This window comes from Quercus suber, unplaced genomic scaffold (genome assembly GCF_002906115.3).
Source record: "Quercus suber isolate HL8 unplaced genomic scaffold, Cork oak 2.0 scaffold_470, whole genome shotgun sequence".
Classification (NCBI taxonomy): Eukaryota; Viridiplantae; Streptophyta; class Magnoliopsida; order Fagales; family Fagaceae; genus Quercus; species Quercus suber.
In genome coordinates, this window is record NW_027069921.1 from 7,565 (window position 1) to 26,714 (window position 19,150).

A 19,150-nucleotide genomic window follows, 5' to 3' on the forward strand; every position below is an offset into this window, starting at 1 on the left:
GAACACACCCAAAACAGAACAAGAAAAGTAAAATCAACAAGAAAACAGCTGGAACAAACCAAAAATAGATAAAGGAGGAACTTCTAGAAACCAAACATTTTCCAAGGTTTTCAAAGGAGCAGCGAGTGTACTCACAAAATGAAAAGAAATTAATTCACAATAATCAAATCGACCTTTTTGGCTCAAAATTACTCGGACTGAGGGGTATCCCCCCCCCCCCCCCCAAAATTTTATATTTTTCTTTATATACTATATATATAATTATTTTAATGTTTTCAAAATTTAGTCTACAAAAGTAAGAGTTGGCCCCCTGATATTTGAATTAGTCCTATGATACTTTTAAAAAAAATAATTAGTCTAATAGTTATAGAGACATACTTTATTTGTCACAATTTTATTTTTTATTATACAATGTGCTCTTATAACTGTTAAATATTTGATAAATTTTGATATCAAACATGTTTAGATCTCTCTTTTTCGACCCGTTATGTAGCGATTAACAAGACATTGACTATTAAAAAAAAATTGTCACTAAAATTACACATGAAATGTTCTTTAGTAGCCACATAATGAGTTAAAGTAAGCGAGCTTCAAATATGCTTGGAGCATAACTTATTCCTCCAAGTTTTTTATCATTCATATTTTCAAAAATTTCATTAGTTCAATTGAAAGATTTTTTACTTACTTTAGTATAAAATTTGAAAATTTTGATAATTTGTATTGAAAATGAAACTTTTTAAGAATTTCACTATGAAAATACTAAAAATGAATTTTATTTTTTGAAAGATTATCATCAAACATAATTTTGATTGAAAATACTTAGCTCTTTTTTTCTTTTTCTTTTTGTATATATAACTTATCAAATAAAAAAATGTGTGTATATATATGTGTAGGGGGGTTGTCTTGATAAATATATTAGTACCGCAACTTGACCCCCAAACAAAAATTCCTAACTCTGCCCCTGCTCAGACTGATTTCCTTTGGACTTAGATTCACTAGGTAAATAGATACAATATAGCCTATAGGTGGCCTCAAAGGTAACCTTCATATAATCAAACACAGTTATAATTTCTAGTTATTTCTTGGATTAATCAGCAAACCAATTGAACAGTGTAAGTAAGAAATTTTGAGAGGGAAATGAGTGGGGAAATAAATGTTGAACCAATAGAGTTTGGTCCTAATATCGGATTCAGTCCAACCCCCTGGTGAGGTCTCTCATGTGGAAGGACATGTGGAGTCTATGCTAATCATAAAATTTTAGTGTTGTGATTAACCACCTAAGAGCAACTGCATCAGTTGATGCAAAAATTTTGTAAATTTTGCAAAAAAAAAACTACTTTTTTTATTTTACACACCTATTTTTACAAAACACCCACATCAGTTTGTCTATTCTACACATTTATTCAATAAAATATTCATTCTTTTACAATTTTTTATTATTTCCTTCACCCTTCACACTTCTCTTCTCTTGAAATCCTCTCACACACAACCCAAGCCACCATTAATGATCAATCCACCATCATCAAGCATAGCCACGGCAAACCGTGCACCATCATCAGCCACTAATCAAAACCCAGATTGTCAAGCACCACCATCAAGCACTCCCTTCACCCACTAATCAAACAAAGAATAAAAACCATCAAAACCCCAAAAATCATCAAAACCTTCAAAAATCATCAACAACAAAGATCAAGAACTTGAATTTTTAAGGTTTCTCTATTTAGAAACCCAAGAGACTATAACAAGTGGGAAAAAGAAAAGACTCAATCTTGCATTGTTTCTGTTAATTTTTCCACATTCTCTCGACAACCAAACAGAAAACACAACAAAAAAGAAAAAAAAATCAAGAACTAGGAAATAAGAAAAAAAAAAAAAAAAAAAAACATACTCAATCTGGAGGAGAATTTTCTAAGACTCAAGATGGAACAATTGTTGTTGCTGCTAAAGAAAAAAAAATCAAGAACTAGGAAATAAGAAAAAAAAAAAAAAAAAAAAACATACTCAATCTGGAGGAGAATTTTCTAAGACTCAAGATGGAACAATTGTTGTTGCTGCTATTGTGGTTGAAAGAATTGTTGTTGTTGTTGCTACTGTTGTTTAGGAAAGAATGGACTACTTGGTTGAGAAGACAGAGTTTGAGGTTGAAACAACAATTGTTGTTGTGGTTGCTGTGGAGTAGAAAACAGTGAAAATGCCATGTTATATATATATAAATATATATATTGGGTTTTGAATGAGAAAATTGTTTTCTAGGTTTTGATTTAAGAATTGGGGGATGGAATTGAAAGAAAAAAAAAAATACTAAACCGGTTCAGAGGAAGAGGGAGAGGGAGAGAGAGAGAGAGAGAGAGAGAAGTCAAATGGAGAAAGAAGAGAAGGGGATATTTGCAGACTAGCTGTGTAAGGGCCTACAATGTAGTAAGTTAACACGCATTTGAAATGTATAAGCAAACTAGCATCTCGAGTTTTAGAAACTCGAGATCTATATTAAAACTCGAGTCTCAAAGACTCGCTTTGCGAGTCTTGTACTGATGAGTTTGACAGAAAATGCCACATAGATCTCGAGTTTTTAAGACTTGAGTTCTAAAAAGCAAAATCGAGTCTCTAAGACTCGATTTTGGTACTTGAAGAACAACAAAACTGAAGAAGAACCAACGATCTGACGACGAAGAACAGACTTGAAGAAGAACCAATGATCTAACAACAAAGAGCAGAGGACCAATCTGGCAACGAAAAACTGAGGAATGATCTGATGATGAAGAATAGCGACGAAGAACAGATCTGAGTGGGCGATTGGACGATCTGAACGATCTAACGACAAAGAGAGGAACGATTTGACGACGAAGAATAGCAACGAAGAACAGAGGAAGAACATATCTGAGTGTGCGATTGGACGATCTGAGTCTGATCTGCGCTGGTCTTAGGTTGGGGTTTGTATGTTTAGGTGTGAGAGTGTTCTGAAGTCTTTGTCGATGGGTTTGCTGATGGGTTTTCTGATGTCTGTGCTTGTCTTAGGTTGGGGTTTTGTATGTTTGGGTGCGAGAGTGTTCTGGAGTCTGGACGCCGAAGTGGTGAAATATGATCACAAATCGAGTTTTAGAAACTCGATTTCAACGTGGCTCCACATGGAAAAGAGTCCATGTCAGAATTTTGTAGCTCAGGATCTTGAGTATTAGAAACTCGAGTTTTAAAAACTCGAGATGCTATTTTTCCACTTTGTTTTGAAACTGGGCAACTAACGAAATTCTTAGCAATCTAATGTTAAATGAAAAAAAAAAAAATATATATATATATATATATATTCAAGAAGAGAGGTGAGAGAAAATAAAATAAAATAATGATATGCATACAGTAATCATACATATATGCACAGTTACTATAGCAATTGTGCATAAATGCATAATTTTACACCCACTGATGCAGGTGTTTTTTTTTTTTTTTTTAATCAAAATGTGTAAAATGAGCAACTTTTTTTTATTTTTGCAAGACTTTGCATCAACTGATGCAGTTGCTTAAAAACACCCACATAAGTCGGTGCATAATAGAGAAATGTGTAAAATTTACACAGCTTTATCAAAAAAATGACTCACATTAGTCAATATATAATTGTGTAAATTTACAAGTTTGACATATATAATAATTATATAATTATAATAACCTTGTAATTTTATAATAAGTAAATTTATATAGATACTATTTATTTTATATTTATTTATTTATTTATTATTTATGTATCCCGAGAATAAAAGACAGAAAGAGATGGTAATTTTCCATAGTTACATTTTGCTGCTACGGACGTTTTTCACTTTATATTCAATTGATACTTTTTATTATTTTCAATAGAAATGTTAAAGGTTCAGATACATGACTCCTCCTTATAACTCTCCGAATTAAAATAAAATTACATAAAAAAAATCTTATGCTAAAAGCATCTCGTTGCCACATGTTAAAAACTAATAATAATTGATACAACAAAACTACAAATATATGTACGTGGTTTTATTTATCATTATAATATTTCATAATTCACTTCTCATTTTCACTCCACCGTCAAACTGTGCATCCACTAAACACTAGTTACTGAGTCTTTATAAAGCGTGGGAGTCTTGGACAAAATAGTTGTTTATATTCAACTTGCAATTTCTTGTAGTCCTTTAGTAAAGGAGAAGAAGAATGGAGAAAAAATATATATCACTTCTGCTGCTTTGTTTTTTGATGGGGGTGCTTGTGAAGGAGTCCACAGCCTCGTTTCAGAGTTGCTACCAGGGTTGCTTCATTCTTTGTATTATCACACCCAACCAATCAGCTATCTCTTGCCCCTTCAAGTGCTTGATAGATTGCATCAAACCCAGCTTCCCTATAGACTTTACCCATAGAGACAACGATTACTTCTGCAAGCTTGGTTGTGCTTCGTCCTTGTGCACCAATTTCAGCACCAAAGAATTCCCTAGTATAATTCTCTCTCTCTCTCTCACTTCCTAATAGCTCTATTTTTTTTCCAAATTATTTACATTATATTTTGGGGGTTCATTTCTATTTGTAGGTGAAGAGAAAGTGGATAGTTGTGTGGATTCTTGCTCGCAGTCATGCACCAAAAGTTAATCACCGAATTAAGGTTTGGTTTATGATGTTATTGCAAATGAGTAGTGTTCTTTAAATCCCAATAGCTTTTTATCTAAAGAGTCATATATGGGTTACAGGATTATGTTGTCACAAATTTTAATCTAGAATCTAGATGTATTCCTATAATATATATATTGTTAACAATGAGAGTAAATAGTAGAGGATCAAGAGTCTTTTAGTTCAGTGTTATATATTGTGCTCCTTAATTTATATAGAAAATTAAGTTTTGAATTCTCCATCCCTCAGGTTATAAACTTATAATTATCTAACTCAATTATGAATAAGCAAATGACAAAAATATATAGCAAAAAAAAAAAAAAAAAAGACAATCGGAGTATGGGACTGCGAAAATTGGGGACCACTGATATCACGGGGGCTATACTATTATCTGAGTTTGATAACATTTTGGGTGCTCATGATGACGAGTTTTATCTTTATTATTATAACTCTTTTTTTTTTTTTCTTTTTTTTGGTGTGTGGATAAAACAACGACTATAATTTCGTTGGATGTAACTTATTTTCTATGATTTATTTAACTAAAAAAGTAAGTTAGAAAACGATTTTTCTTTAATATATATATATATATATAAATAACAAATAAGCTAAAAGATAATAATAATAAACAAAACTAGCACTCAGTTATAAGTTGCACGTGAACTAGACAACTAGTGAAAGACAGTCTGTCAATGTCAGCAAACTTTTTATAATAAAAAAATTTTAATTAATTCGTTCAACAAAAAATATTAAAATTAAAATTAAAAAATATTGTCACAAACTCAGAGTTAGATTGGGCCCTCGTGGGAGATTGGCCCAACCTCACTTCAGGAAGCCTCAGGGAATCCATTGACAACTCACTCCCTACAAGCCTGTTAAAATTACAATCGAACCTTGGCCACAATTAATCCTACGTATCAACCCAATTAACTCAATCCAACAGCCCAGTCTGGACTATAGCAGCAGTTCTTACAGATACAATGGAACTTATTAACACCTTTGAATTTTTTATTTTCTTTTTCTTTTGTGTATAGGGAGGGTAATTCTAGTCTCTCTCACACACGCTCACACACGCACAAAGTTAGTGCAATTCATTCATTTGGAATATTGCATTTGTTCCTAATTTGAACAAAGCATATTGAATTCGATCACTAACTTTTTGAGCTAAAATTAAGACAAAAATAAAAAATAAAAGTTCGCTTATTTATTTTCAAAAAAAAAAAAAAAACTAGTTTTGTTGCCTTTATTAATTAATAAAATTTAAGGTAAAAAACAAATGCTGAATGGACACTTAACAGCTACTTGATAGTGTCTTCTAAAAAAAAAAGGTTACTTGACAATATGAAAATCATGACCCTGATAACTTGACTTGACTATAATCGGACACTTTAACAGCAATTATCTTGAATGGGATCTAATATTTGGATGTGCCTAAGGCTCATATTTACATACTTGAACTGAATAGTCTACTATTAGGCTAACTCTAGTTTTGAAGAGTGGGGAGTTCCATCTTCAGGTTGCACTATTTTGATTAGACCCTTGAGAACTACTTTGTGAGCCTCATGATGTTTTCTAGTGCTCCTTAGAGTTATTTTGGATATTTGAAAGTTTGGGGTGATTTGGTAATTTTATATGTCCCGGTGTATTCTAACAACTTTTCGAGTGTTTTGGGATATTTTGGTAATTTTAAGTGTTAAAAAGAGTATTTTTGTAACTTGGGTAGATTTTGGGTATCTTGATAATTTTTGGAGGTGCTTTGGTAATTTGGGAAATTTATAAAGTGGAAATTGGAGGAGCATTTGTGTAATTGTTGAAAGTTTGAGGGATATTTGTGTAATTTACAAATGTTGGATGTGGTATTTACTGCAAGGCGCTTTTGTGATGATCAAGAGAGAGAAAACTTTCATACAGTTTATACAAGTTAATTGGTGAGACATATGCAATTAAAAGTGGCTTGCATGTTAGTAAATGGTTTAACAAAAAGTATAATGGATAATTTAGTTAAATCAACAGAGGAAATATTATGATGGATAGAAAAGAGTGAGATTTGCATAGGATGTACTTGAAATGAATGCAAATTTGCAAGTCAAGTTCTTTGAGAAGTTTAAATAATGTCGAACCCAACTAATTGCATCATTCGTTGAGGATCTGGAGTACAACCTCCCCACAAACAAGGGTGCAAAGGAAATGGTATTTGGTCTAAGTGACATGTGTGACCTGCATTCATGTGAGTGCGGTTAAATTTGTCAAGGTAACAAATTAAAATTCGTGCAAAGAAGGTGTTAAAAAAAAATACGGGTAAAGACACTTCATAAATTGGAGCTAAAGATTTGTTAAGTCTAACTTATTAGAAAATAATTTTGAAGCTTTTCTTATTGACTTAGAATGCCAAATTAATTACAAGAATAATAATAAGGTGTAATTGTTCTTATTGAGAGTGATTTTTTTAAAAATTATTTAAAAGTGGTCTTATAATTTATATAAAAAATATATATGATAAGGACGAATGAATTCAATAAATAGAGTGGGATTATAACGTTTTCTTATAATTAATTGTTATTATAATGTTTATTATGTCTGTGAGAATTGGAAGATAAAATTCAATCTATGTTTTATTTATTTATTTATTTATTATATAAGTATAAAATTTGCCAAAATATATTAAAACTTATATCTTGGGGTGCTTTTTCCCTTTTTTTTACTCAACATAAATATGGATTTTCCTTATATGTCTATAACCCATGATAACTATGAGAATATGTACATCTATTTGTCTTGACAAATCATTCTCACCCACAAATCCTAAGTTTACATCTTTCAAAATCAACAGATGAATTGTCTTTTACATCTTAAAATTTCATTCCTCGCATTTGGACATGATTATAAAGTGCATTGATATTTCAACTTGATCTTGGTTCTCTTGCAGAAGGGCTCAAACAACTTTAGAGGGTGATTCTGTTGAAGCTAAATACTCATGGCTCAGATCATGATAAAGTTATTGCTATTTTTCTTATCTACTATCGATTGTGGTATTGTGGTATTGTTATAACAGCCTAACAAGTCAAAAACTGTAATTCTATACCTTCCATCAAATGCATTGTTGAAGAAGGGGGTATTTTATGAGACAGTCTCATGAGAACTCCAAAGACATGTTATTCTGTTATGACCCAAGCACTAGATATATTATTCAAATTAGTTTAGTAATAGAACAAGGCTTCCTAGATAGATTAGTATTGTTATTTGGGCAAATTACACTCCCATTCTTTGAGGTTTGGGAAAATAACACTCACCCCCAAACTTGAAAGAAAAAAACACTTCCCTACCTTGAGATTTGAAAAAAATAACACTCCCCTCCTTTTGTTAATATTAGTAACGGAATATTCCAGCTTTTTAAAAGATTCTCTTGACCAAAGTTTAACCATGGTTAGTAAAAAAAGCATTCACATAAAATAAAAAATGAAAAAAGCATATTATAAAACATGTTGCTTAGCAAATTTTTTAGTCTCTTCTAGCATCTTTCCAATTGATATTGTTAAAGTTTGATGATCCTCTTAGATAATCACAACTCTCACCAACACATTCGGTCAATATGGTTACTTTGGACAAACATATCCTATAGCCAATAAATTTGAGAAAAATCACTATAGCAAATTGTCTTAAATCAGAGTTGTCAACATTACACACACACACACACACAAAAAAGTTCCAAAACAAGTTTGCACTTCATTTGCAAACACAAAGCTGTCAAAGTGTCTAACAATCACTTGCAATTTTTGCACTCCTACAAGATCGGTTTCCAAAACTTGTCTTCCCTTTCTTCCGTGGTCACTATCTCGCTGCACCACATGTAATTCTTTTTCCCTAGCTAGAAATGTCAGATGCCAAAGATGCTTGCCACAAAATTTACATAGCTGCAAGTATATATGTTTATCAAAGTGTTGTTGTGTTGCTATTTTATTTCATTGCAATCTATTTTGTTAGACCACATTTTCATTACACAGGATATCTATGTATAGATGTATTAAGCTAGTTTTAAATATTCAAAGTACAAGAGAAACTCTAGAAGTTCAAATCAATTATTTTTCTTAATGCAAGTCAGGTGAGGTGTCAATGGCTAATGGCTTCTACTATCCAACTCATTTTTACATTTACTCCTTTATTGCCAAGTATTGTCACTTTGGCTAAATTATTGACAAGTAGCATCCCCTTATTGAATTGCAAATTACCTAGCATTATAGACACAAGGGAAATAGTTTGGGCTTTTTCCAAATACTTGAACTACTTCTCAAAAAACTAATTTTATTAGTTCTATTAATTTCAAAGTTTTGGATTAGAACATTCAACGAATAAAAAATCTTCGGAAAAAAAATGCAGAATAAATAAGATAATAAGGCATGAGCAAATATCCAAAGCATTGTGTAACAAACAAATCGAGCCTTTTTAAACAAAATCCATCGACGGAAATTCTTAGAACGGTGAAGTAAACCCATTAACAACCAAAAAAAAAAAAAAAAAAGTTTTTTCTAACAAAATTAAAGTTTTACCTTTTTTTTTTTTTTTTGGGAATATTATACCATTAAGCACATAACAATCTTTTTACACATAAATTCCAAAAATCTATGGCTCAGTTATGCTAAAATACAAGAAATTTTGAGGGCTTTGTTGACATTTACCTGGGTATTAAGCTTTTGTTGTATTCACTATAGAATCATTGTTGGGCCATGGGATGAGAGGTGTGGGGGACCAGTTGAGGTATATGGTTACTGTGAATTTGTAAATAAAAGTCCTCAACATTAATCTAGGTTTTCAAAGAAGAGGAAAGATGGGCGGGAAGGGTTGATTATGAAATTTTGGGTTTGTAAAATTTTTAAGAATAAGTGCAAGGTGATTTTGGATATATGTTCTTAACTAAAGTAGGTTAGTATAGTCAAGAACAGTATGACAGTAGCTACTTCCTGAATTGGTTATTTGCTAACAGAACAGACGTTATAGGTTAACAGTACAAAGTTTGAACTAGTCTAGTTACAAAGATTTAAAGAAGTAATGGTAGTAGGAACAAGAACTCTCTCTAAAAAAGGCTTCTAAAAGAAGAATTTCTAAGGAAGAGAATTTGAACTAAACTTAAGGGACAACCCCCCTTAAATAGGAAAAATTCATAGTGACGTGTCATAAACAGTAAAAAGTGAACAGTACTTGGTGAACAGTAATTCGTGAATAGTATTGGTAACAGTAAAGTAAACAGTTTTTTTCACTTTTTTGACTTAAAAATCAGCTGAGAATTTTGTCATTTTCTTCAACTTATAATGTTCAGATTTTGCCTAAAGAAAGAACATGATCCCTTCTTTTCTTTTTCTTTTCAAGAATCCCATTATGAGTCCAAAGACATGTCAGGAGAGATGATGAACCATGCCTAAGAGCATTCTCATCAGCTCTTCTATAAAAATGCCATTTGACACACTAAAAACCTACTTTACTATTTTACCACATCATTTTACAACATCTCATTTATCAAATGTTCTATTTTTCACTTCTATACATTAAAATAATATTTACAACATATTAACATAATATATTAAACTCCTCCCAATTCCCATCATCATCCACAACACAAACACCCATCATCATCAACAACAACAATGGCACAACCACCACTGCCGCAACAACGGCACCAACAACCACTGCCGCAACAACACTAACAACCACCACCGGCACAAACCTACATCCACCAACACCACCTTATTTAAAAAAAAAAAAAAAAATCCACAACAACCCAAAAAATAACCACCACAATCAACCCACAACCACTACAATTAATCACTCAATATCAGATCAGCCCAAATTGTAGCAAAAAAAAATTAATTAATTAAAAAAAAAAAAAAAAAAACCACAACCAAAGAGGGGCAGAGTGAAAGGCGACCAGAGGGGAGAGGGAAGAGGGATTTACCACCACCCACATCAAACACAACTAGAGAGATCAGCACAACAAAAAACACAACCAAATCAAACAAACCCACATCCCAAATCAAACAAACCCAAAAGCAAAACCCACCACTGCAAGCCGATTGAGAGAAATCCGATAGTGGGAGGTTCCGATGACGTGGTGGATGGCACGACAAGCTCAGCGACGTGGCGTGGCGTGGTGATCAGGCCATGGGTTGTTGTGGATGTGGTGGGTCGGGTTCGTGTGGTTGTGTTGGTGGACAGCGATCTGAGAGTGTAGGTCGGGTTCGTGTGGCGTGGCGTGGCTTGATGCTCTAACTTGGGTTTCGTCGGAGAGGGAGGCAATGATGTGGAGTAGAGAGAGAGAGAGCAGATACAATTCGGTGAAGGAATGAGGAGACAGAGGGAAGAAAGAGGAGATGAGGAGACAAGAGAAGTGGGCCCAACGAGAATAAAAAGGTAATATAAATTATAGTAAAGGTAAACAGTGCGCTCTCAAATTTGAGAGCGTACTGTAACATGTTTCAAAAAAATGACACATATAAAACACATGATGAAACTCATATTTTGGGATTTGGTGTGCCAAATGCCAAATATTATAGCATTTAACACATTTAACACACCTGATGAGAATGCTCTAAGGAAGACATGCGTTCCCTTTAAGTTTGGGGGTGAGTGTCATTTTCTTAAACCTCAAGGAAAGGGAGTGTTATTTGCCCTTGTTATTTATTTATATTCAAATTAATTCATATGTTTAAGGATAGTATTGGTTCTTATGTTTTAGGATTTGTTGATGAAGTTATCTCATCCCTAACTATTTATATATGTTGAATGCATTAATGAGAATGAAGTACAAAATTAATCCAAAAAGTCTATTCTCCCTCTCAAGTTCAAGAAATTGGTTATCCTAAATTGAATATCTTTTATATTCAGTAATTTATTTATCCCGTTCATAACAGATTCTCCTTAGCGAGATCTTTTCCAAGCAAATGAACAAATTTTCCCGTGTGATAAGACATTTGTAGATTCTAACATGCACATGTATAGAAGTACCGACCATGCAAAGCTAACGAAACACCATGAAGAGCAAAATCAGAAAATAAATAAAAGGAGTTACCAGGTTCGATGACATGTTACAAGCATTATTCAGATTCTCAGAGACTTGTCATACCTGATAAGGAAATACAAGTCCCTAGCTGTTGCAGCTCATTGGTATTAGGGAGGGTTCCCCTTATGTAGTGGTCCAGTATTACGGGGAGAAAGACATAAATGACATCAAAGGCGCGATAATGTCAGAATTATAAAACTTAAGGGAGATATATAATAACATTATACAACCAACGCAATTCGGGTTTTCCCATGGTTGGTTTTTGGGAACAAGAAGATATAATCCAAAATATGACATTGCAGTTCAATATATATCCCAAATTTAGGGGATTAACTATAAAACTCTGACCAACATTTAATGTCTTACAAGCTCAAATTATGCAGTCTGAAGCAAAGACTTTCCCAGAATTAAGTATTTTCTCGCAGACTAGACTGAAATTAGACTACAACAAAAAGGACAGGACTCTATAACTCTGCTGCATAAGGACTGAGGATTTCCGAAATCTAAAATAACTTTCTCTTGTGTGTGGAGAAAGGAGGACTACTACCAGGACACACTTCTCGTCAGAAAATGAAATTCTCCGTGCATCAAAGAGAGCAACTTTCAATCATCAGAAGCCTTGGGGGAGTTCTCTGGAGTCTTCAGAATTTCAGAGGTCTTGCTTTTATGTGCTGTAACGGCAGCTCGAAACTCCTCCACTATGGAAGCATCCTTGAACTTCAAAGCAAATGTAGAAAGACCATCCTTCCCTTCACTGGCACTATTAACGCAGGCAAATGTGATGCCTTTCTTCTCCATATTTGTGAGCTTCATATCTGGGTAAAGACTTGCATTCAAAATCAACCTGTAATTCCCTCTGGCTCGCATAACAAGTCTGGCTTTTTCCGTGCCAGTAGTGGAGACATTCACCTTTAGTTCTCCCTTTCCACGCTCCTTCCAACCTCCATCAACAAATTCAAACATCACGGAATCAGCAGTGAAAACCACTCTCTCCTGTTCTTCCCCAGTCTCCATCACAACCTCCTGCTTTGATGGGAAACCACTTCCCTCACTCTTTGAAGCAGTGGACGCCCCTGATGCACCAAAAATTGAAGAACTTCCATTATTAGAGGGAGCAAGGCCAAAAGGCTTGTCATCTTTCACCCCAAAAAGCGATGCAGAAGCAGTACCAAGTGCAGACCCATCCTTTGAAATAGACCCAAAGGAAAATGTAGAAGTGGATATTCCAGTTCCAGCAAGACCAGTGAAGGCATTTTTGCTGCTTGAAAGCTGTTGGAATGAGCTCAAAGGAGCGCCTTCCGCACCAGAATTCACTTTTTCACTGTAATCATCTTTCTTGTCTTCATCTTCAGTCTTCTCTTCTTTTGCAGTTTGTTCATTATCTATCTTCGGTTCAGTTGCCTCACTCCCAATATTGCTGTTCTCCTCCACAGCGTTCTCCTTATCTACTGCAGATTCATCCCCTGCCTTATCATCTTTGCTCTCTAACTGCTTATTCTCCTTATCTTTACCCTTTTCATTCCCCTTTTCTGCGTCATCTACTCCATCTACATCATCTGAAACCGTCTTCTCACCAGCAGCTTGTGCTTCACTTGTAACCTCAGCTGAGGCTACATTGGACTCCTTAGGAGGAACCAAGCTAATCCCAGCAAATGGATTGGAAGAGGGAGCCGATGTTGTCTGACTTCGACGAACTTTGACAATTCTTCTGGTTGCTAGCACATCCTCACTGGCCCTCTTGAAAGTTCCGCTCTCTTGTTCAGGAGCATCCTCCTCATCATCGAGACCAGCATTATCTTTAGTGAGTTCCCTTCCTGCAGACCTCTTCTTTGAAGGTGGAAGGGCATTTTCCGCATCCCCCATTGAAAAATCAAGGCAACAGAGGAAAACTTAAGAACTGTTGTTAGGCCAACTACGGGTAATCTGGTATCTGCAAATCAGCAAATGGTATTTTTCCAAAGACATCATTAACTACGAAATAGTAAAATAAACTCATCATCCAACCACCATGTTGTTTTTAAACTAAAAGAAAATAGGCAAGAAAACATAAGCATCTTCATGAAAAAACACCTAGATGGAGTAATTGGCTTTTAGGACATCCATTTTGTTGCCTGGCACAAAAATTGCTAAAATGAAGAGCACTCACTCTTATAATTATTTGATATTAATGTCTAACTCCAGTTAATTACCATCCCATTCCCAAAAGATGATTGAGGTATCAATTTGAGCCCTCATGGCAATTTCAAACATGTACCATGAGTTACATCAAATGAAGAATAAGAAATTTCTTGGGAGAATTTTATAAGCTTCAGCCAGATCTCATAAAGGGTGACAATGTTAGACAACCTACAAGCACGACATGGTTTTCTTGTAGGTTAGTGTTTAGCGTAAACAGGTTCATGTCAAGCAAGTTGACCCACTTTGACATCATTAATGAATAGGTCAATTCTGTGTTAACTTGTTTAACCCATAATCAACCAGAAATGACTCAATTCATTATTCATGTCATGACAGGTTGAGCCCTTTTAACATGAACCTGTTTTACCAATTTTTGTTCTCTTTTAATTGTCAATTTATCCCACATAAATTAGAATTTTAAATATAGAATTGACTAATTACAAGAATTTTAATGATTATGTTGGTAAATTCTTCATTTATTTCTAATCTGAAACCACTTACTTTTGTGCTACATCTTGTGCACAATGGACCTAACTGCAAAATTATTCTATATAAAAGAAAAGGAACATGTGATTATGATGAATCTTATCAGGACCATGGGGACAAATAACGGACAACTTTTGCTCCTCATGTTAGACTTCTCAATTAGAATTAACATAAAATCTGCATTTCGCACCACACAAACATATAAATCAAATTAACAAGCTGTGACATCACCCTGACTAGCTGATGCTTAAGAAAGCCATTTTCATTTTCATTGTGTTTTCATTGATTATCAACTAAAAAAACATGTGGAGAGTTTCATTTAGAGATGAGGAAATACTATACGACAAAAATGCAATAACCTCTACAGAGTTCTCTTTTCACGGATCCTTTAATGTTTTGGACTCAGATTCAAAGTTTTCATGGTAGCCATGCAAGATAAAAGAAGAATATACAAGAATAAAATTTAAAATTCTGGAATGCCAAAACAAAAACCGGCACATCCCATGTTTCACCTTTTGATGTCCATGGAAGATGGAACAAGCCACTAGGATATTAACATCACAGATCCCCAATAATATCCCTGGCTTAGTTTCAGATCATACAAGAATTAAGAGTAAAAACCATCAGGCATCTGCTGCCAGACAACATCTACAAATTCCACAAAAACAAGAAAATTTAATCATTGGACACCAAAACAAAATGTATGGATGCCTTCTCTAAAATGTGACATGTTTTCTTTTGGTTGTCACATCTAAATGAAATCTATTCTAGCATATTTTTTTAACACATTTTTTCTTGGAAATTACACACACCAAGTAAAATTTTACTAGCACCTAAGTAAAATCTTTACCCAATGTGGAGTCTAATTCAATTACACTTCGATTCTATCTAGTTCTGCAATATCTTTTTTTACATATATACATTACAAGTGACCTCTTGTCTTGGCTTAAACATGAAAATCCAAAAAATGCTTTACATATATCAGCATACAAAAACATCATCCAGCAATTCAATCATAATAGGATATCTCCTCTACTGAAAAAATTTTCGTAGTATCTTGGGATTAAATTAATACAAGAACCATGATGACAAGAGTCTTTTACATATTGATTAATGAAAAGATGAGTCTTCTACGCACACGACCATAGTCACTTGACATATATAAATAAGTATGCACATATGTAAATAACAGATCAATTAAACACCATCACAATAGAACCTTCTCTGGATGTGTTCAAAACCATCAGTTAGAGCCATATTTTTCAACTTCAAAATTAAAAATACAAAGAGAAGAAAATTAATCATGCTATTGACTGCACTCAGGGGTCAACTTAAGGTGTTAAGTTTTATAACATTTTTCTCTTCTGTCTGTTTGATTAGGCAACAGAAAATAACATATACAAAGAAATTAAAACTTCATCTCCAAGATTCTCTAAATTAATAGACATTCATACAAAATTAATAGATACATAATAAAAGTAAGATGCAAGACAAACGCTGGTTAAGATCAAGATCAAGAGGAATGCGACAAGAGACAATAAATGAATAATGCTAAACTTCAAACGTCAATCCCAACCCTAACAAAGTACAGCAACAATGAAGGTGGCCAATGTGCTGGGGGCAGAAGAAAATAGAACCTGGCAAATATACCTATAGTAGTAGAAAATTAACAAGATCCAGCATCCCAACTGCTACTAACCACACATAGAAGCCAGCAAAAATGACCTAGTAAAACAAACCAAATGCTTAGCAGTGATTAAAAAATACAGTTACCGTTGCTTGCTTAGCAGTACAATACATCAAAAAGGGACTCGAGAAATGTTAGGAAACCTAAAGTGTCTAAAGAAACAACGGATTCAGCATCCCAAGTCCCAAGTCCCAACCACCACTAACCACACATCCACCAAAAGCAGTACCCAATAGGGGAAAAAAAAGCTCACACAATTATTACGCCAACATAATACAATGATGCCTAATAAGAGCCAAAGTAGCATTCCATCTCTTCTTGGGTGTTCAGATTTGTTTAAATGGTGAATCACACAAATCCGGTGGGTTTTAAACCCATAAGCTCAACCTCGACCCATTCTTCCCGGAAGAAGGAAGTGCCATTTGAGCTGGGGCTCATCCCCAACAATATAAAACTATGGTAAGAGAACTCTGAAAGAACAATCTCTAAAGTTCCATAAATTACTTAGAAAATGTACTGAAAAGAAAAGAATATGAAACTAAACCCATCAACCCTAACTACCAAAACCCTAAATCCTAACTCTTAGTTGAGCTGGGTTTTCATTTTCTTGCCAAACCAAACCCCACAAACAACACAAATTAAAACTTTCTATCCATTTCCCTTCTTTAATTTATTTTTCCTTTCATTTCCCAGCAACCAAACAGAGACTAAAGGCTTAAAAAAAACAAAAAAAAAACGCACTTTTCAAAAGAAATCCAAAATACAACAAAATGGGTAACCAATAACACAGGCAAAAACAAACACATCAATAAGATTCACAACCAATCTAGCATTAATAGGTACACAAAAAAAGAAAAAGAAACAGAACAATAACACATTGATGAAACCCAAAAAAACCAAGACAGTAATTAGCGTAGAGACAGAATGAACAGAGATTTGGGACTTACCTAGTACCAAAATGAAGCCAAAGCAAAAACCTCGAAGACAGAGAAACAAGTGAAGGGCTCAGAGATGGAAATGGGTTTTTCTTTTTTTTTTTCTTTTTTGTTTTATCTTTCTATTTATTTATTTATAATAATTATTATTATTATTTTAGATTTTGTGGGATTGTAGGATTTGGAAATGGAAGTGTCTGAGGGTTTCCTTTCTCCTTATTCCACTCTGCGAAAAGGGCTTTATAATTGTGCAAAGCTTGGTTCTTTAAAGGATTCCTCACACGGGGTTGGATAGAAATTCTGTGCTACTGTGCTCAAATTGTGACACGTGGAAAAAGAGCGGGTGGGGGAGGGCCTAAATGGATTATCTTTCGATTATTTTAAGTACGAGTCTTGATTTGGGTTTTTTCTCAAAGCCCACAAATAAAGAATTGGGCTTTTTCTGCATGTTGTTAGTTAGTCCACGTGGCGAATAATAGATTTTTTGAGTTCTTTACTTCTTTGTTTTTTAGTTTATAAAATTTCAACATAAAAGCTTTAGTATTGAAGGTGTAAAAACTAAAAATCATTTAGTTGCTATTTTAGCAACTAAAACACTAAAATAGAGCATTACTTGGGTACGTAAACTTTTTTGGCATCTATGAATAGTAAGGTTGTATATATACAACCCTACTGTTCATGAGTTGTAAAAATAAAAACACATATATTAATGGAGTGAGAAAGGAAGAAAGGAAAAGAGAAAATAGAAAGAGATGGGAGAGGGGAGAGAATTAATTTATTTATATTATATGTTGGCATAGTTTATATTATTTTAATGAGTTGAATGTAAAAATAGAAATTAAAATATTGAGTGAGTTGTAAAATATGAGATAGTAAAATAGATAAAGTAGGTTTTGAAAATGTATGATATATATATATATATATATTGCACCCATGTGTGCTAATGCTCTAATTCTATGTTTAGGTTAAGGAAAGGAAATATGGGAGGAGTATGGCTAACACATGGGCCATACTACTACCACCTCTTGATTATTTCAAGGACCAATCATCTACTAAAGAAGAAGAGGTCCAGTTTGCTTTGACCTTTTTATTCATCTGATTGCAATTTGGAAGCACGTGGAAAATGCTTGTGTTTTTAGTGTGCGTATAAAAACACTACGTTTTCCACTTAAAATATCTACAATTGGGCCTAAATTGACAATATGGTATCATAATTAGGGGTGGTAAAATTTGATACGACTCGCGAATCCGACACGACACAACACGAAATTAGCAGGTTATTGGGTTGAGGCTTAACGGGTTCGTGTCATATTCAGGTTAACATGGCTGACCCGTTTAATAAATGGGTTGAGTTAGTGTTAAACACATAGAACCCGTTTGACCTGTTTAACCTGTTTAATTAAATGACATTTTACCAATATACCCTTCAAACTCTAGGTATATAAACATATTAGTTGTTGTGATTTATTTTCTTTGATATATTGTGATTGATTATTTGTGATATTAAGATATGCTTTAATTTTGAATGATTATTTGTGATACAATTACTCGTTAGTTCTGAATTTTATATTAAAAATATTTATTTTTTTATTTTTCATAATTTTTTTTGTTCATTTTGATAAAATTTGATAAACAGGTCAACACAACTGGCCCGTTTAATAAATGGGTCGTGTTAGGGTTGAGGAATCTTGACCCGTTTAATAAACATGTCAAGTTAGTGTTGACCTATGTAATCGAATACTCATGACTTGACACGACACGAATCCGACATGCGAACACGAATTGCCACCCCTAATTATAATTGCTCTTGCCTTTCTTATTATTGGAGAATTGACTAGTTAAACAGATATTATTTTTGATGAATGTTAAACAAATATTATTAGGAGAAAAGACTTTTAAGTTTTAACCAAACAAAAATTACTCCTCCTATCTGTCCCTTAATCAAGCAGTGATACAGACATCAGAGAGGACTGAGGAGAAAAGTTAAAAATGCCAGCTTATAGGTGCATTGAGTCCAATGTTGGATTTATAGGCTTTTATAGCAGCTCTTGGAAAAAAAAAAAATTTGATCCTTAAGAGCATCCACATCAGTAGATGCAAAAATCCTGTCTATTTTACACGAAAAAACCTACTTTTCCTATTTTACACACTCATTTTTACAAAACACCCACATCAGTTTATCTATTCTACACATTTATT

At 33.7% G+C, this 19,150-nt stretch overlaps 1 protein-coding gene across 3 annotated transcripts; it reads right to left on the bottom strand.

Moving 5' to 3' along the window:
- Positions 1 to 11,944: 11,944 nt before the first annotated feature.
- On the bottom strand, positions 11,945 to 17,176 carry LOC112017724 (nuclear pore complex protein NUP50A). Of its 3 annotated transcripts, none has more exons than XM_065762705.1 (3): positions 16,964 to 17,176; positions 14,842 to 14,977; positions 11,945 to 13,595 (listed from the first exon to the last, which is right to left on the bottom strand). In XM_065762705.1, exon 3 carries the CDS (start codon positions 13,526 to 13,528, stop codon positions 12,269 to 12,271), a length of 1,260 nt encoding a protein of 419 aa, XP_065618777.1. In that variant the 5' UTR covers positions 13,529 to 13,595; positions 14,842 to 14,977; positions 16,964 to 17,176; the 3' UTR covers positions 11,945 to 12,268. The 3 variants fall into 3 exon arrangements, with proteins under 3 accessions (XP_065618777.1, XP_065618776.1, XP_023905946.2); XM_065762704.1 differs by lacking the exon at positions 14,842 to 14,977 and adding an exon at positions 15,980 to 16,054; XM_024050178.2 differs by lacking the exon at positions 14,842 to 14,977.
- Between the last annotated feature and the right edge of the window lie 1,974 nt (positions 17,177 to 19,150).